Genomic DNA, 18,461 nt, shown 5'->3' with positions numbered 1-18,461 from the left:
CCACCTCATATTTTGTATTGTCCTGTCTTTTTTCCGACTGCCTGGCTGGTGGTGATACGAGGGAGAAGGACGATTTGAGATGAGTCAGCGTCTGACCTGAAGCATGTCAACGCCTGTATCGACCAGCCAGCAGAGATAGGAAGCTGCGTCATTGCTGCTGTTATGGACTTTTCGGACTAGTTTACAGGCTTGAGGCGTCATGCACTTTCCGGACAAATTTCAACGTGTTACATAGTGTTCTCTTTTAATGATGTTTACTATATTTGTGTACTGTGACCTAATGCTAAAGCTATTCCATCCAGGTCATCCTAGATGGGGGATTACCACTTACCCTTCTCAAGGTTTCTTTTTTCCTCACGCTGAGGTTTTGAGTTTTTCCTTGCCCGCATGTTAGTTTAAAATCAGGCGATGGTGTCATTATAACCCTGTGCAGTCCTTTGAGACATTTTTTGTGATTAAGGGCTATACAAATAAATGTGACTTGACTTGACCCTTTTCCTTCATCTACTTTTTCCCCCATTCTCTATCTCTCTCTCTTCTTTTGAACTCTCTCTCTCTTTGTTTCTTTGTCTTGTTTTCTTTCTTTTCAACTCTCTCTTTTTCCGCCTCTGCTTTATCTCACTCTAATTCTCTCTCTTTTCTTTCATTCTCACTTTCTCTCTTACTCCCTTTCTTTCTATCTGTTTTTTTCTCTTCACTCATTATTTTGATTTTTTCTTACTCTCTTTCTCTAATTGTTTCTTTTTCTGTCTCTTTGCTCATTTTTTCTTTACCTCTCTCTATTGTTATAAATCTATTTTTCTATTGTGCTCTCTCTATTTCTCTCACTTTTTCTCCTTTTTTCTGTCCTTCTTTGTCTCTCACTTACTCTGTCACAATTTTCTCTCTTTGCCTCTCTCTTTTCTACCCTCATTCTCTCTCTTTATCCCTCCCTCTTTCTCTCTTTGTCTTAAATTTAGTAGTCCGGCTGCCCTAAGATTTTCTTTTTAGCATATGGCCTGAAGCTAAATGACTTTGACACCCATGATTTAAGAGGTTCAATCTTTTATTTCTTACCTCTCGTCTTTTGATGGCCTCTCTCAAAAGTCCCACCACATCTTCTCCTTCACAGTCTGTTGCCTTGAACCCTTTGGTCCACGTCAACAGGATGCCCTTTGTACATATGTACAAGAATATACGGTCTCAGAAAATCACACCTTATCCAACATTTACGTATAGAGCCAAATATTGACCCTTTGCATGCTACTGACCTAACCACGTGATGACACCATGACGGGCAGCAGTAAATTGTAGTAAACAGCGGACGAGGCCAGTAAACAGTGGACAACATAAATGCCGAATTGGGTTTTTCCACAAAAAAACTTCTGATTTAAAATAATCCACTCTACTCAAATATCCATTTCCCCCCAAAAAAGCTGAACAAAAAAAGATACAAAAGTAAAAAATTATCAAGAATAAATGTGAAAATAAAATTAATTAGTAATAAATGAATCCATCATTTGCTTGGGCTAGGCTTACATCAAAGGGAAGGTGTGTATTAATTGTCTACTAGATGTTACTTTATTGTGTCATGCAACTGAAAACAAGCACTAAAAATAAAAAGACAAACTACACAGACTGAAAGTGACTAAACTACAATATTTTTCTTTTTTTTTTCCAGCCAGAAAAAAAGAGAAAAGGGAAATAAAAAAGACAAAAAGGAGAAAAAGAGAAGAAAAAGAAAAACAAAGTGGAAACAAGGGTAAAGGAGAAAAAAAGAAAGAAAAATGATGGGAGAAAAGAAAAAACAAAAGACGAAGAAAGAAGAAAAAGAAAGGAATTATAAAAGAAAAAAGAAGAAAAAAAGCTAGGCAAGAACAAAGAAAAAAGAAAAGGAAAAAAAAGGTATTTTGTTTTGGGGGGGTACCTGTAGCAGCAAGATGACTAACACTGATGTCGACTCCCTCTTGGTGAGGCTAATGTTATGTTAATCAAATGCAAGTTTCTCTACCTTAGAGTATTTTAAAACATGGTGTGCCCTGCGACTGGCTGGCATCCAGTTCAGGGTGTCCCCTGCCAACTGCCCGGAGACGGCTGGGATGGGCTCCAGCACCCCCGCGACCCTACTGAGGATAAGCGGTACAGATAATGGATGGATGGATGGATAGCTATGTTGAGTGTATTTAGTGTGACATGTAGACCTACCCCCCTATGCACGAACGTGCACTCGCTTTTTGTTTAAAACACGCCAATCAATATTCCTTAATAAACACATCATACAGACTACAATCGTGACACTGGTTCTGTCAGATCGCATCATAGGAAAAAACAAATATGCGCTCACGTAAATAGAATAGAATAGAATAGGGGCGGCAGTGGCTCAGGAGGTAGAGAGCTCGTCTTGGGATCAAGAGATCGCAGGTTCGGTTCCCGGCTCCTCCGTGTTACATGTCGAAGTGTCCTTGGGTAAGACACTGAACCCCTAATACCCCCTATAAGCAGGTTAGTGCCTTACATGGCTGCACGGCCGCTATTGGGAAATGTGAAGCACACTGTAAAGCGCTTTGGGAAGTCTTGACTGCAAAAGCGCAATATGAATGCAGATCATTTCATTTCATTTAATTTCAATAGAATAGAATATATCTTATTGTCATTGTTACAACATGGGTTGAATATATTGTGACAACGAAATTGGACGTGGCACTCCAGTGCCACATTTGCAGTGAGGATAAAGAAAACAAAGAGATAAAGGAACAAAGAAGATGATTTTTACTGTCCTGCTTGGGAGTCAAAGTTAGTGGCAACACTCGTACCTACGCAACATAAAATGGATCAAAAATACAATAAACGTACCTTGTAAAAAATGCTCGCTGCAAGTCCTGAATTAATTTGAGGGCTCCGAGTCCCTCAGTGTTATATGCAGATAAACATCGCCATCTTCTGTCTTCATCCAAACGGATACGATAAAATCGGGCTTAGACCCTTGCCAGTTGGCACAGCAATAAATCACAATGGTAAAAAGTAGTGGTTCTATTCCTCTGTGGTGGTTTTTTCTAATTGTTTCAACTCAACTGCCGTTAACTAGGCAGTTAAGTTGAAACAATTAGCAAGTGCTACTTGCCGTCTGTCATGGCTTTTATTTTGCCTGAGAGGGCAACTTAAGTCACGTGTAAAATCAATAGATAGATATAATAGATAGAAACTTACAGCATCAAGGCTGGTCTGGAGGCAGGGAAATGAAAAGGTGAATCCCAATGGAAGCCGAGCGTTCTTCATACCCATGTAATCCAGAAAGTCAGATATACATTGCACAATGTGATCAAATAGCTGAAAAGGAAAGTCATGACATGCATGTTAAATGATGTTCAAATATGGGACTGTTTGAATTCAGACAGAAAAGTTGATGAGGACTTTCAAAGACCAGGAAAATGGTTTTTAAGAGTCGTTTAACAAAGTAGGTCAAAAGTTATTCAGATGTGTGCGTAGATGGCCAAAATACAATCAACAAAATGAAAATAAAGAATACAAAAAAATGAAATGTAAATGATATAGTAATAATATAGGAGAAAACAAAGAAGAAACAAATGGTTGTAATGTGGGAGGATACCCAGAATACAAAACAAATATTCAAATAGGTATTGAAGGATTTTTAATTTTATTTATTTGACTATAAGGGATTTAATATAATACAAATTGCATTTGCTGAATGCAGTGGGGATTTTTCACAGGAAAGGCTTGGGGTCAGTGTGGCCTGGACAAGAATTATGTTTACAGAAAAACAAGAACGAGGACAAGGGGAGACGCGGCAAAAGGAGACAAGGTTTCTGGGGGGGGGGGGGGTTGTGTGAGGGACAAACAGAGTTGGTGGATACAACCTAAATGTTTGATCTTACATTACACATAGTCCAGTGTTTGCTCAGTCCTCATATTGAATGGATTTGGGAGTACAGTTCATATACATGCCCGATTAAAGTCGCCGTCGACGATAAAGCTCCGTTGGGGTGTGCAAGCTGCTGTTTATTGATAGCAGCGGGCAGGAGATTTAGCGCTATGCTAACGTTAGCATCCGGTGAAACGGTTTAGCGGTGGAAAGTAAACAGCAAACACAAAGACCACAGTTAACTCTCCCGGTGCATAGAAGTGTGCACGATACTGCTAGAAACTCCATATCGAGTGAGCAGTGTGTGTCAATGGTTCGGCTGTTATTGTAGCGCGTAGTCTCCAATCCCTGATTTTACCGGAGTTTTCGTCTCGTTCGAGCCGGTGATGTAATGCGTCGTCGGGAAAGCCAAGACTCCGTGATGACAAAAATACTCTAATTCCGGACGATGTTGGTGGCGATCCGCAGCTCAAATTCACTCATTGTGGACGATGGATCTGGCGTTGGTTGAATATGCTTGGGAGCGCTGGTCTGTGTGGTCGCCTTCTTAGCTCAGACTCGACTGGCAGCCTTTTCCTTTTGCTCAGTCGTTGTCGGCAGGCAGATCATCCAGGGAGATCCGGTGGTCTCTGTATATCCCTCGGGATGTAGTGGATATTAACAGACCCATTTACTGTGTTGCAAGCGTGTTGCTAGCATGTTGCTACCATTAACTGCCCTGTCACAGGCACCGTTTGGGATGAAAGTTATATTATTATTATTAAAGCTTTGAAAACTCTCTCGGTGTACCGTCTTTCTTTGTAAATATGTGTAACCATGTATAATATGTATTTGCAACTGTATATTTTTGTAATGTATTTATTTGAGACACTTATTCTGATATGTTTTGCAGGGGTGAATGAAAAAGAAGGGGAGAAACAAACGCAGGGTGACGGGAAGTGGGGTAAAGGTGAGACCTGTTTGTGGATGCGGCGGACAATAGTGGATATATATTTTTCCCACCCTTACCTTTGGAAATATACACTTTTTTCCTTGGATTACTTTCAACGGGACCCAGACTCTGCAGGTATCATTTTCCGTTCATTTTGCCGGCTGTGATTTTTGGACTGTGTACTTTAAGAAGGACATTCAGTTTCAATCGCGGGACTTAAAGTCCGGTCTGGGTTAATTTTGTGTTTGTGTTACATTTTTTTTATGTGGGCGCATGCGGCTTATATACAGGTGCGGCTTGTATAAGTACAAAATCGTTTTTTCCTCTTAAAATGTGGTGGGTGCGGCTTATAATCAGGTGCGCTCTATAGTCCGGAATTCACGGTAGATGTTTGATCTTACTGTACACACGGTCTAGTGTTTTTTTCCCTAATTGCTCAGTCCACGTATTGAATGAATTTGGGAAGTACAGTCCTTAAGCATGCCTGATTAAAGTCGCCGGCGACGATAAAAGCTCCGTCGGGGTGTGCAAGCAGCTGTTTATTGATAGCAGCGGGCAGGAGCTATGCTAACGTTAGCATCCGGTGGAATGTAAACAGCAACCACAATGACCACAGTTAGCTCTCTCGGTAGATAGAAGGGTCTACACGATACTGCTAGGAACTCTATATGGAGTGAGCAGTGTGTGTCAATGATTCGGCTATTATTGCAGCACATAGTCCCCCACCCCTGTTTTTACTGGAGTTTCCGTCTCGGTCGAGCCGGTGAAGTGTGCGTCCTGCTAGTTGGACTGCGGCGTCGGGGAAGCCAAGACTCCGTTATGACAAAAATACTGCAATTTTGTACAAAGCTGTTGGTGGCAATCCGCAGCTCAAATTCACTCATTTTGTGGACGAAGGAGCTGGTGTTGGTCAGGAACATGCTTATAACCCGGATACAAACGAAAAAGTAGGTAGACAAGAGCTTTCTTCCTCAGTATCGAGTTTAATTTGAATGTTTACTGTGACGACTCAAATAGGTTATAAGTTTTAAACATAATACCCCAAAACTTACTTGAGAATGGTAAAGTGACTACAAACATTACATATCTACTTCACAATTTTATCATGGTGACGGCAGTTTGAAATTGTTAATTTTGCATGCGTGCTAAACGCTTCAGGTGGTGTACCTAATAAAATAAGGTTTGCCTAGTTAGGATTGTATAATTATATTTATCCTACAGTTGATATTTAAAATGTTATATGTGTTCTCAGCCATTTTGAAGAGTTCTCAGCCTGTAAACTACGCTCAAGGCCATGAGTTGTGTTTTGATATACAGACTGTGTTTTGTTCTCACATACCAACGGATGTAGCCTGACCTGGAATGACCTCTTCATGCCATAACTCAAGATTGTTTTTCACCAAAGAGCCGTGAGAAGAAGGAAATGAAGTCTCTCCCAAAACAAAAGGAAACCTTCTATCATCCCGGAAACCAGGCTTTCCAAAGAAGACTGATTAACTCTACGTAGCAAAAGTTAGAATACAGTCTCCTTTGTTAGATAGAATCCCCGCCCCTCAGTAAAGAGACTCATGTATTACAGGGCAAAAAACATAATAAAAAGAAGGAGATTCGGAGATTTCTTCAGAGCCCAGCTAGCGAGCAAGCGAAGAGATTCGTAACAGCTCGATCTCCGGGGCTCTCAATATGATGATTAATAAAGTAACTAATTCTAAATAACCGATTCTCTATGTCTTCTTTTATTACAGAGCGTTTTATTAAAAATGTTGGGGACATGAACCTAACATTTAATTGGTCCTTCGAAACCGGATTCCAAGATACCAGATGATTCCACGCGAGAGGAAAATCCAGGAAAGACTGTGGCCACAGCATAAAGACCCTTTTTCCGGGACTGGACCTTCCCTCGCGGGCTGGGATCTGACGGTTGACGGAAAGCCAAGGACTTAGAGAATCGTGAGTAAAATTTATTCATAACATTGTGTGCATACCGGTAAAAGTAAATTGACTCGCGAGCGCGGGGGTTAGATTCTTAAGGTTTAAGAATCCTCTGTAGAAAAGGAAAATCTTAACAGAGACAAAGATCAAAGAATCCTCCGTTGAAAAGGAAATTACGGTGGGCAGATTCTTAACAGAAAAACCCTGACAATTCTAGACTCTATCAGGTAAATAGTTTTCAGACAGTTAAAATTCCGCGGGAGGCGTGGACTCCCCTAACCCAGCGCTTTAAAGTTAGTTAAATTTCACAAGGATGTGCGGAGTCCTCTGTCAACTGAAAATAAGTGGAAAGAAAAAAAAATAAGAACAAGCGATGTAAGAGCGTGATCACGATAAAAAACAAGACGTCTGTGTGATTGAGAAAGAGCGAATGAAATATAAAGTTGCCCCTGGGCAATTGTATTTTATAAAAAAATAAATAAAAAAAATAATAATAATAATAAATACTCGATGAACCCATAGGTGAAGAGTCATTTATAGGGAAGACCCGACCGCAATCGAGCCTCTGTGTTACTGGATAAAAGTGAGAAATTTGGGAAAAATATAAATGAGCTATTTAGATGCGTTAAATCAAAATAATGCCAGAATAATACCGAAAAAGATAAAATATTCCTGTTTTCAGTTCAAAAAATTGGTAAAAAAGGACTGGGAAGAATAGGAAAAATCTAATTGAGTGAATTGAAATACACTAATTTGAGATAAGGGCATTTTTATACCAAAAAATATTGAAAAAATTGTTTATAAATACTTTTTTTCTCTTTCAATTAAAATGGAAAAAATGGATTGAGTGAAATTCAAATGAGGAAGATAACTCATAAATAAATAGATGCCATTTTCACATTAAATAGGTGAAGCTAAAATAGTAGATTTAATTGGTTTAAAGGAAAAAAGAAAAAAAAAAGAGAGAGAAACATAAAGGGGAAAGTTAATTAAATATTAAGAGAGATAATTTGGTGAAAATTAAGTGAGACTAACCTTAATACAATAGATTGGAAAAAAAAAAAAAAAAAAAACCCTTACTTTTTCAACATTGAACTGTTTTAAATCTAGAGTAAGTAAATGGGTAGAGTGGAGCACATTATAGAGTGCTTTTGAAGATCTTCATTGACTTGAAATGCGTTGTTTAGATGGAAACTATTTGCGATTTATGGCATTACCTTTGTGGAAATACCGTAATGTATCCTAAAAAGGAGGATAACGAATATACAGGGCCATATAGTGAACCGCGTCGATTAATGGCTGCTGCCTCTTTTATAATTGATACAATATTTACACAAAAATATTTGCATGTAAGATGTTACATACAGTTGAGATTTGTGTAAATATGCATTTGGTGAGAAACAGCCACCGTAGTAGTAAAAAAAAAAAAAAGTAGCATTACTAACGATGATGAAGATATTTGAATGGGATGAACGATGGTAAGTGAAAAACCAATTTTTATGATATTAAAGGAATATGTTAACAATAAAGGCGTTACAGGTGAGAACCAGAAAAGTTTTGTGTTCATATTCGGCCGGTATGAACCATAACTATGATAAGTAGATCTCATCTTGTTGGAATCCATCACAGCGATCATCGAGCAGCGATTGGAGGACACCCTGAACTGGTTGCAAGCCAATTGCAGGGCACACAAAGATAGACAATTCACTAGCTCATTCACACATAGGGACAATTTGGACCAGTCAGTCCACTTGAAATGCATGTTTTTTGAAAGAGGTAAGTAAACCGTAACAATGAGAGCATGCAGGCTGGTTGTGAACACACACACCTGTTCCCAGGTCCTTAGTAATGCCGCACACGTGCTGGCCACTGCGCCACCGTGCTGCACACACATATATAATATATATCTCATCTCATCTCAGCAGCTGCACCGCTTATCCTCAGTAGGGTCGCGGGGGTGCTGGAGCCCATCCCAGCAATCATCAGGCAGTGGGCAAGAGACACCCTGATATATATGATTTTTTTAAACTGAACTATCAATAATGATAATATGATAGGAATTTTGAATTCCGTGTACTAGCTTGCTAAAAGATTTATAGATCTTGGCAGAACCCCTGAAATTTAGTGATACAAAGATCGAACTTATAAATCGGTGACAAATATAGATAGATAGATAGATAGATAGATAGATAGATACTTTGTTCATCCCCGAAGGGAAATTCACATTTCCAGCAGCATCCCTGAGCTGAGAACAATCGAGAACAATCGAAAATAACACGGGAGCTGCTGGAGTGGCTGCCATTCGTGACGGCGCCGGAAGAAAAGATTCAATTTGAATCATGTACAAACAAACAAACAAATATAGTAGATATCTGCGTATTCATTCAGTTTTGATCATCGAATTATTAATTTATTTTCTGCATTTGTTGACGGTAATTGCGAATAACAGGCTTGTCTTTTTCCACTTTTCTACTTTCTGTACTTCTTTCTTTAACATCTTAGTACAACATAATTCGTGATGTCAATCATCAAAGCAAATGAGCCGTAAAAGTAAGCTCTCTTTGATGAATTGAACAAGGAAAAAGCCGTTTGTCTAATAAAAAGACTGACCTTCGCTCGACAAGAATTACCAACAACAATGACGTAATCTCGAAGCGACGAGATCTCATTAGCTAAGATCGGCATGCAGGAAAATAAAAACTCGTACAGCAAATTCAAAAATGCGTTAAATCTTTGTTAAAGAGTAAACTAAATGATAATGAAAATTTAAAGGAAAAAAAAAAAAAGGTTGCGTACCCAGCATAAATGATGCGTTTAAGACAGGTAAATAAAAAAAAAAATGAAAACACTGAGAGTATAATACAAGATAATTATACAGAATAGTATAAAAAGAAAGAATATTTGAGTAAACAACTAATCATTTTTCGTTGAAAATGCGAATAGCAAAGGGTAATAACTTTAAGACGTGTAGTTTTGCTCCTAATAAAGCAAGGACGATTGAAGCAATGAAGATGACTAAAAACGGTCCATAATTTTAGTGTCAATCTTCTCGTTCGTAAATGGACAAATTCAAAAGAGGCGTAATACGCAAAAAGATTATTTCCTTAGTTGTTCTCGTATTCAATAATACATTACTCTCAATAAAATAATCAAAATTTTGAAAGAAGTTTGAAAATGACGACAAACTAACACAGAAAAGAAAATTCGAGATTAGAAATCATTAATAACGTAGATGAAGCTATTTCAGTCACTGAATGAATTTTTTCCTTTTAAACAGGAAAGAAACTAGTATTAATAGTCAGACCAGATTTGTATAGCCTTGATCACAAGGGATCTCGAAGGGCTGCATAGAACAAAGACTGGTGCGTAGAAGCAAAGATTGTTGCGCAGAATAAAAGATAATGAATAAACAAAATAGATACACTCAACAAGATAATTCATAAGTGACAAGTATGTATTGTTCTATATTGAATCAATAACAAAAGATTGATTATGATTACAGAGAAAAGAAAATACAATTAGAAAAGTTATGACATTAAGTTAGATTTGGCATTTTTAGAGATTTTTTAGATCTTTTGAGATTTTTGATGTTTAGATAGTGTGTGGGTTTGGAATTTTGACAAGTTTAGCCCAAAGGACAATTGGGAGGACAATTGATTACACACTGAATTTTTTTAGAATGAGTGTTACGATTGACAAGTGATAAACAAATGTGTAACAAATACTGACTTATGGTTTGGTTAAGTTAAAAAGGGAACGGTTTCTATGGAAGAGAATTTTTAGAAGACAATGAGAAATAGATTGAACAATCTTGAAGAGGTTCATAAGAAATGAAAATAACGGATTAGTTGATTTCGAGACATATCATGCTAATTTAAAAATAATTGCATGGGAAATAAATGGATAGAAATTAATTAAACTAAGATAATGTCTACTAGTACTTAAATTGAGAAAAATTTGAATAATCCGGTTAATTTACTAAAAATCCCAGTACGAAAAGCACATAAATTAACGGGACTCTTAAGTGCCAGTGAATTCCACAAAAAGACTCTTTCCTTTCTTTTTGAAAGTCGGTGCACTCTCCAAAGGACATGTAAAAAAGAAGTCATGGACAGAGATTTGCTGAAAGAGACAAAGACATCAGTCATCCATTATCTGCGCCGCTTATCAACAGCGAGGCCAAGGGAGTGTTGGAGCACATCCCAGCTGCGCTCATCAACAACGAAATCAAGGGGGTGATGGGGCACATCCCAGCTGCTTTTCAGACAGCTAACAGGAGATTCCTGCAGTCGTTGCCAGTGGAATTGACAGAAAAGTCAATAAAGTCATTTTGTGTTTGACATGGACACATTTTTGAAAAAGTATTTTTGATGGGCCAAAAGCAACATTCAAATGGTGAATGTAATGTGGAATAAGCAAATCAAAAGACTGAAAGACAACAACATTCAAGAATACGTCTGCTTGAAGTTATATAGAGTCTTGTTAATACAAAGTGTAAATGTACTGAGGAGGATTGTTTAATTAATCTTGCAAATTTATAAATGCTGTCTTATTTCACTCGTATTCATAGATAGTGAACTTAGGTTTTAACTCAGGGGGGAAGTTTTGAGACATTCAGTAAAATATAAGTTAAAACCTAGTTTTGTCCGCAATTGATGAAAAATTGTCTTCTGAATAAGCTCTCCATATAACTTTTTTGAGATTCAAATTACGAAATTTGGACGGATAGAAAAAATATTACACAAAAGAAATGTTGTAATATAACAAAATTATAATGTTTGTCAAATTGATTTAGAAAAATCAATTAAAATAACCATTCACCATTAGAAAATCGCCCACATTGAGAACATTTTTGAATAGTATTTTTCATTTTTGGCAAAATCATTCACTTTGAGCGTGAATTACCTGCTTTCTTTGCAAAATGCTGTTATTTTGAACAAATTTACTTACTGAAAAGATAATATATAAGTTATGATTTTTACAAAAGGTAAAACAAAGAGTGAATCATAACAATAAAAACGATTTTTTGCTAAATTGTTAATTTAACAATCTATCCTGGTCATCTGCCTCGAGGGGAATGACCAGCAGCAAAATAGCACATTGAAAATCAAAAGAAAATGCAAATAAAAAGTGCATACAATTTTTTTTTTTCAAATATGATCAATCTGCAAAAGAGAAAACACTCAATCACTCAAATCAGGGTAAACGATTCTGACAAGGATAATGGTTAAACTGATTCAGTGACTGAATTTAGTGAAAAAGCAAATTTTGAGATTTAGAACTAACAATTTAAAAAATAAATTGTTTATCTTCGAGTTGGAGTTTTGGGATAGAATGCTCAAAATTGATAGGGCAACTTATAGTGGGGATTTTGATTTTCACGTATAATAAATATAAAGACAACTTAAGAAAATATACAAATCTATAAATGAATTTATTGTTTTGTTTTTTTTAATTTGTTTTGAGCCATGGAAGTCTCAACAGGGGGGAAAGAAGGCATAGAATAAACTATTAAAAAAAATATATATATTTTTAAAGTCTGTTCTTTTTTCCCTCTATAGCTTTCCCTGCTGATCAGATGACGGAGTTCTGTCAGCCCAGGGAGCGTCAAACTTAACTTTTCTTTAGCTTTTCTCATCCATACAGGAGATGGTGACCCCTGCTGAACAGATGACGGACTTCTGTCAGCCCAGGGAGCTTCAAACTTAACTTTTCTTTGCAAGGGCAGCGGTCAGGACTCTGGGGAGGCTGCTATCTCATGGAAGAAGTTAGCTTGCCACATCCGAAAAGAGGTGCAGTCCAATGTGGACAACTGGATGGTGTCACCTCATCTACAAGCAACACATCATCACGCCAGGAGGCGTCGGGGTGCCTAACGGTGGCCATGCTCATGAAAAACGGCATCAAAGCCGCCAATGATGTCCTAATCTATTCTCCCGAAAAAATAGGAAAGCCAGTTAGTTGAACCAGGAGATTGGGTCTTGATAAAAAGCAGAAAGAAGAAAAACTGGCATTCACCTAAGTGGGAAGAGCCCTACCAGGTGTTGTTAACCACAGGCACAGCAGTAAAGATTGCAGAACGAAACATATGGGTTCATTTGACACATTGTAAGAAAGTAATTAAATACGACTAAAATAACTATTTCTATCTTAGCATACGCCGTAACCGTTCTCATTTGCGTCATTGTAATAGCATTGTGGTACTTGCTGTAGAGCTGTAGTTCCTCAACAAACTTTCAGAGGAAGTCTGGCTACAAAGGGGGCTGTAATTATAGTTTGCAGTCATCTCAAACCAGTGAAGATTGTCCACAACTCTGGAAGTATTAGGAGGAATTGCAGATCTACAGGTAGAATGCTCATTTTAACGCATATACAGCTGTCTTAACCATAAAAATGACATGGTGAAAATTGTAATGACACAAATGTTGATGATGATTTCCTGTCTCTGCATTTTCCTTATATTTACTCAGATCCTGGTCATTATGACGACAACCTCTGTTGTTTTATTCATGATTTCTCTGTTGAAAATCGTAATGCAAAGTGACAGTTGAATGAAGTATTAATATCACCAGTTGGATAAACAGGAGGGAAATGTTAGGATTGTATAATTATATTTATCCTACAGTTGATATTTAAAATGTTATATGTGTTCTCAGCCATTTTGAAGAGTTCTCAGCCTGTAAACTACGCTCAAGGCCATGAGTTGTGTTTTGATATACAGACTGTGTTTTGTTCTCACATACCAACGGATGTAGCCTGACCTGGAATGACCTCTTCATGCCATAACTCAAGATTGTTTTTCACCAAAGAGCCGTGAGAAGAAGGAAATGAAGTCTCTCCCAAAACAAAAGGAAACCTTCCATCATCCCGGAAACCAGGCTTTCCAAAGAAGACTGATTAACTCTACGTAGCAAAAGTTAGAATACAGTCTCCTTTGTTAGATAGAATCCCCGCCCCTCAGTAAAGAGACTCATGTATTACAGGGCAAAAAACATAATAAAAAGAAGGAGATTCGGAGATTTCTTCAGAGCCCAGCTAGCGAGCAAGCGAAGAGATTCGTAACAGCTCGATCTCCGGGGCTCTCAATATGATGATTAATAAAGTAACTAATTCTAAATAACCGATTCTCTATGTCTTCTTTTATTACAGAGCGTTTTATTAAAAATGTTGGGGACATGAACCTAACATGCCTATGCAAACTAAGTGAGATATAAGCCAAAAAGGTAACAGACAGGTTTACCTTGACCAATAGACTAAAGTCACCAATAATAATGATCGTGAACAGGGCCGTTACTTTTTTGCATGCAATGTTCCCTCTAAGCTGCGTGTGTGTGCAATTGCGCACTACCCAGAGCTTTTCCGCGCACAAGAAAATCTAGCCAGCTCACAAAAATAAGGGCTTGAAATTGCTAATCAAGAAGCGGATTAAGTCAAAGTTACAGTGCATGAAGGTAAAAATACAAGGGTTCCCCTGAAGTTGTGTTCTAAATGCGGTATTTTGAAGATAATGTCGAAGTAGAACGAAGTTGAGTAAAGTCAGTAGAAATTTTCGAGAACCGGCTTCTTCGGCTCGGTTCCCAAACGGCTCTTCAGGTTGTTTTTGCTCCTTTCATCCCTACACGACCAAATATTATGTAAAATTGTGCACAAAATGACTTCAAGGAATGGGAGGGGGAATAGAACAAAAAGAAAAAAATACCAAAATGAAAAGTAGTGAAAAGCTGAGGAAAAAACAAAACAAAAGGAGAGAAAAAGAAAAAAAAAGAGCAGGAAAAATTTAGAAAAAAAAAACAGAAAAAAAGAAAAAGAAACAAAAACAGGAAAAAGGAAATAGAGAACAAAAAAGCAAGAAAAAAACAGCTGGGAAAAAATAAACACAATAAGATTTTTTTTTAAAGGAATTTAAAAAAAAGTAGAAAAATCAGGGAAAAAGAAGAAAAAGTTTGTCTCACCTCATCTCATCTGTTGCATTCAAATAATTTCCAATTATACCAAGTCAATCTTGTTGCCAACATTGTATTTCCACTAAAAAATGTAATCAAATACAGTTCTGTATCGTGCAACCGACTAAATAAGCCCCCCAAAATGTTAGTATTATGCGACAAAAGATACCAGGAATAAAAGAAATGGAAATCTTGAGAAAGAATTGTAAAAACAAATGACGTTTGTAGGCCCTGCAACCTTTGTAATTGTACCTTAGTCAATTCATTGAAAAGTGAAGAATAATTTTGCATTGCCGGAAATTCAGCAAAATGTGACGTGAAGTTTTGGACATGTTTGATAATGATTTAGTTGCCACACTTGGGGTTGCTGTTGCTCACTGTTGTCTCAAGCGTTGCTCACCGACTTTGTGTGAACACTCAGACCCGTGGAAAATTACAGGGAACATTGGTTGGCATATCAAATCCTATTATTACCTCCCAACATTTTTGCACAGCACTGTTTCCAGTGTTTTTCAGTGATGTGTTTCAAGATAAGTGTTGTTAAAGATGTACAGTTTATTCTTGTATTTTTGCAGTTCCTTTTCTGTTGCACTGAAAAGTCACTTTTTAACAGACATTTTGGAGCGTTCGCACGGACTCCAGTTCAAAGTTGCACAGTATAAAAAGGATTAAAGAGTTGAAAGTTTACGAAAAAAGTGAAAACATACCGTATTTTCACACCCATTTGGCGCACTGTTTTAAATGGCACACTCTTCTTGGTTGGAATTATTTTTTGACGCTCTGGGCTATTATACACTAGTCTCACGCGACCATCTTAAATACCACAACAGGTGTGCATATCAAAAAAATAAAGCACCGGGAGTTTGATTGCTGTTTTTTAGGTATTTATACCAGTATATAATAATAATAATAATAATAATTTCCTTTGTATTGTCATTCTTTGTAACAATGTACACAGAACGAAATGTCGATACACCTGACCCGTTGTAGCGAGTCGATGCAGCCGCAGCCAACAGAGGGCGCCGCCATTAAACCAATTAGGTATGTCTCGGCCGAGGCGCGAACCAGCGACCTCCCAGTCTCAAAGCGGGCACACTACCATCTACACAAGAATACAATAAAATCTGTTTTTGGCAATGGCTTTGCTGCAGAAGGACCAAAAGATTGCCAGCTTTTCTTTAAAATCCACCGGGAGTTGCTGCGCAACCGTAGTCCTGGCCCGAATGGAAAAACGGCAACGTTTCATGAAGGGAAAGCACGAAGACGGTTCACTTTGAAAATCTTCATCGCCTCCGCTAGCATCGTTGCTTTTCGTTAAATAGAGAACTTGGCAACACTTTTTTCTTAGCACTTCAATTATTTTACCTCTGTGGACTATTTTTTCCTGCAGCTTTCTACATCGTTTCTTTTCTTTTATTATTGTTTTCCTTTTTCCTAGTTTTTTTGCTTCTTTTTTCCTGCTTTATTATGTGTTCTTCTTTTTTCTGTAATTTTTCCTTTCTATGTTTTCTTTTTTACTTGGTTTTCCACCCTTAGTTTTCTTTTATTTCATGCTTTTTCCCTTTTCCTCATTTTTTTCCCGTTTTTTTCTTCTTCTTTCTCCCTTTTTCCTATGATCTTTTTGTTTATTTTTTTAAAGATTATTTTTTCTTTGATATTGTTTCTCCATTTCTTTGTTTCCTTTTTATTTCTTTTCTTTTGTTTTTCTTCTTTTGTTTGTTTCTTTTTTTAATTTTTCTTTGGGTGGGCAGAGCAGGTCCATGGTTGACACTATACCCCCCTCATTCTTAACCTCCCACACTGGTAAGGCCCCTGAAACTGAACATTAAAACAATGTTACTTATGGACTTAACACTGACCTGGCAGCTCCAGAAGACTTTTAGATCGACTTTTTGACGGTTACTGTGTATATACTGCCCACTATTTGTCAGACATGCATTGCATCCATCTTTCAAACATAATTAAATCACCTCCTCTCCTGTTCCCTGCATCACTTCGAGGGGAATGGCGTAAATTTTGTTGTGCATCTCCACAGTTCTCTTTTTCCCAGAACGGATTTTAACCATCAGAACTCTGAAGTTGGTTCCTCCTAAATCCAAAGCCAGGAAATCACCATTTTCTGCAGACAGACAATAACAAAAAATATTCAGCATAATTAGAACTTGAAAAATACTTCTATGTTTATGGTTTTGAACAATTACCGTAAATTCCGGACAATAGAGCGCACCTGACTGTAAACTGCACCCACCACGTTTTGATCAATTTAGCACTTTTGTGCTTGTACAAGCCGCACCCATGTATAAGCCGCGGGCACCCGCAGTAAAACTTGCAACACAGTCATAAGTTTGACCTGAACCATGACAAAAGTTCCACAACTGTAACTTCATAGATACTATACAATTTCAGAACCACAGTTTATATCTCAAATTGGAAATGATACCCGTTATTAATGTATGATGCAGACTTCTAAAGTCGAGGTCCCGTTGAAAGTAATCCAAGGAAACAAAATGTATAATTCCAAAGTTAAGGGTGGGAAAAATATATACCGTATTTTCCGCACTATAAGGCGCACCTAAAAGTCTTAATTTTTTTCAAAAGCTGACCATGCGCCTTATAACACAGTGCGCCTTATATATGGCTCAATATTAAATTCGCAAGGTCTCGCAACTTACTCAACAGCCGCCGACTAGATTCTCCCCCGAGCGCGAAGTCGTCTGCGGTGTATGCTGGGATTTATATACCGGCGTTTCATTGGCTAACCAATGTGTCAATTATCATTTGAATCGATCACTATTGGCTGAAGTTATTCGGAGCCTCGGATTGGCTAGATGCCCAAAACAAACTCTCCAATCGGCCGAGTTTAACAATGGCGTAGCAAGTCCGCGGTGTATGCTGGGATTTATATACCGGCGTTTCATTGGCTAACCAATGTGTCAATCATCATTTGAATCGATCACTATTGGCTGAAGTTATTCGGAGCCAAAACAAACCCTCCAATCGGCCGAGTTTAACAATGGCGTAGCAAGTCCGCGGTGTATGCTGGGATTTATATACCGGCGTTTCATTGGCTAACCAATGTGTCAATCATCATTTGAATCGATCACTATTGGCTTAAGTTATTCGGAGCCAAAACAAACCCTCCAATCGGCCGAGTTTAACAATGGCATAGCAAGTCCGCGGTGTATGCTGGGATTTATATACCGGCGTTTCATTGGCTAACCAATGTGTCAATCATCATTTGAATCGATCACTATTGGCTGAAGTTATTCGGAGCCTTGGATTGGATAGATGGCCAAACCAAACCCTGCAATTGGCCGAAAAAGATGTGTCAATCATCAGTTAAATCGATCGCTATTGGCTGAAATTATTCAGAGCCTCCAATAGGCTAGATGACCAAAACAAATCTTGCAATTGGCCGAGTTTAGCAATGGCGTAGCAAGGTTAGCAAGCTTGCTAAAGTACACCATAGAGAAACATGTTTTATCAGTCTGTATTTGCAAATAATTTACTCTCCTGGATTTACTTCACTCACGGTTGTAAGAAGACCATGATTGCGTATCATTATTGAACGTGAGAACTTAGGTGAGTTATGCGGCTTTATGTTTTCCCGGTATCTTGTTTTAGAACGATCTTGATGTTGCTGTGATGAGTTGAGTGAATTAAACTCAATTCCAAGTGTTTATTGTCATATGCACAGTAAAGTTGCGAGTGAAAAAGAAAATAGAAACATAGAAATGTTTGGCATTTCTTGAATCCCAAGACTTCAACCTTCCGAATGATATTTGAAATGACGCAT

The 18,461-nt window shown here is 37.8% G+C and overlaps 1 protein-coding gene across 3 annotated transcripts in view; it reads right to left on the bottom strand.

Moving 5' to 3' along the window:
• The window catches only part of LOC148368133 (hexokinase-1-like), a 141,066-nt gene that overhangs the window by 45,329 nt on the left and 77,276 nt on the right, over nt 1-18,461 (bottom strand). For all 3 annotated transcript variants that reach the window (XR_015850371.1, XM_088334848.1, XM_088334849.1), the window contains 3 exons: nt 16,636-16,784; nt 3,187-3,306; nt 1,057-1,152 (listed from right to left, as the gene is read on the bottom strand). Coding sequence is in view for 2 of the 3 variants with exons in the window: in XM_088334848.1 (XP_088190974.1) it covers nt 1,057-1,152; nt 3,187-3,306; nt 16,636-16,784 (365 nt within the window). In the remaining variant the exon portion in view is untranslated. The remainder of the gene's footprint in view (nt 1-1,056; nt 1,153-3,186; nt 3,307-16,635; nt 16,785-18,461) is intronic.

The sequence above is a fragment of the Urocampus carinirostris genome, chromosome 4, assembly GCF_059441175.1.
Source record: "Urocampus carinirostris isolate Australia breed hairy pipefish chromosome 4, RoL_Ucar_1.0, whole genome shotgun sequence".
In the NCBI taxonomy this organism is placed as follows: Eukaryota; Metazoa; Chordata; class Actinopteri; order Syngnathiformes; family Syngnathidae; genus Urocampus; species Urocampus carinirostris.
This window is presented reverse-complemented; position numbering and strand designations above follow the sequence as displayed.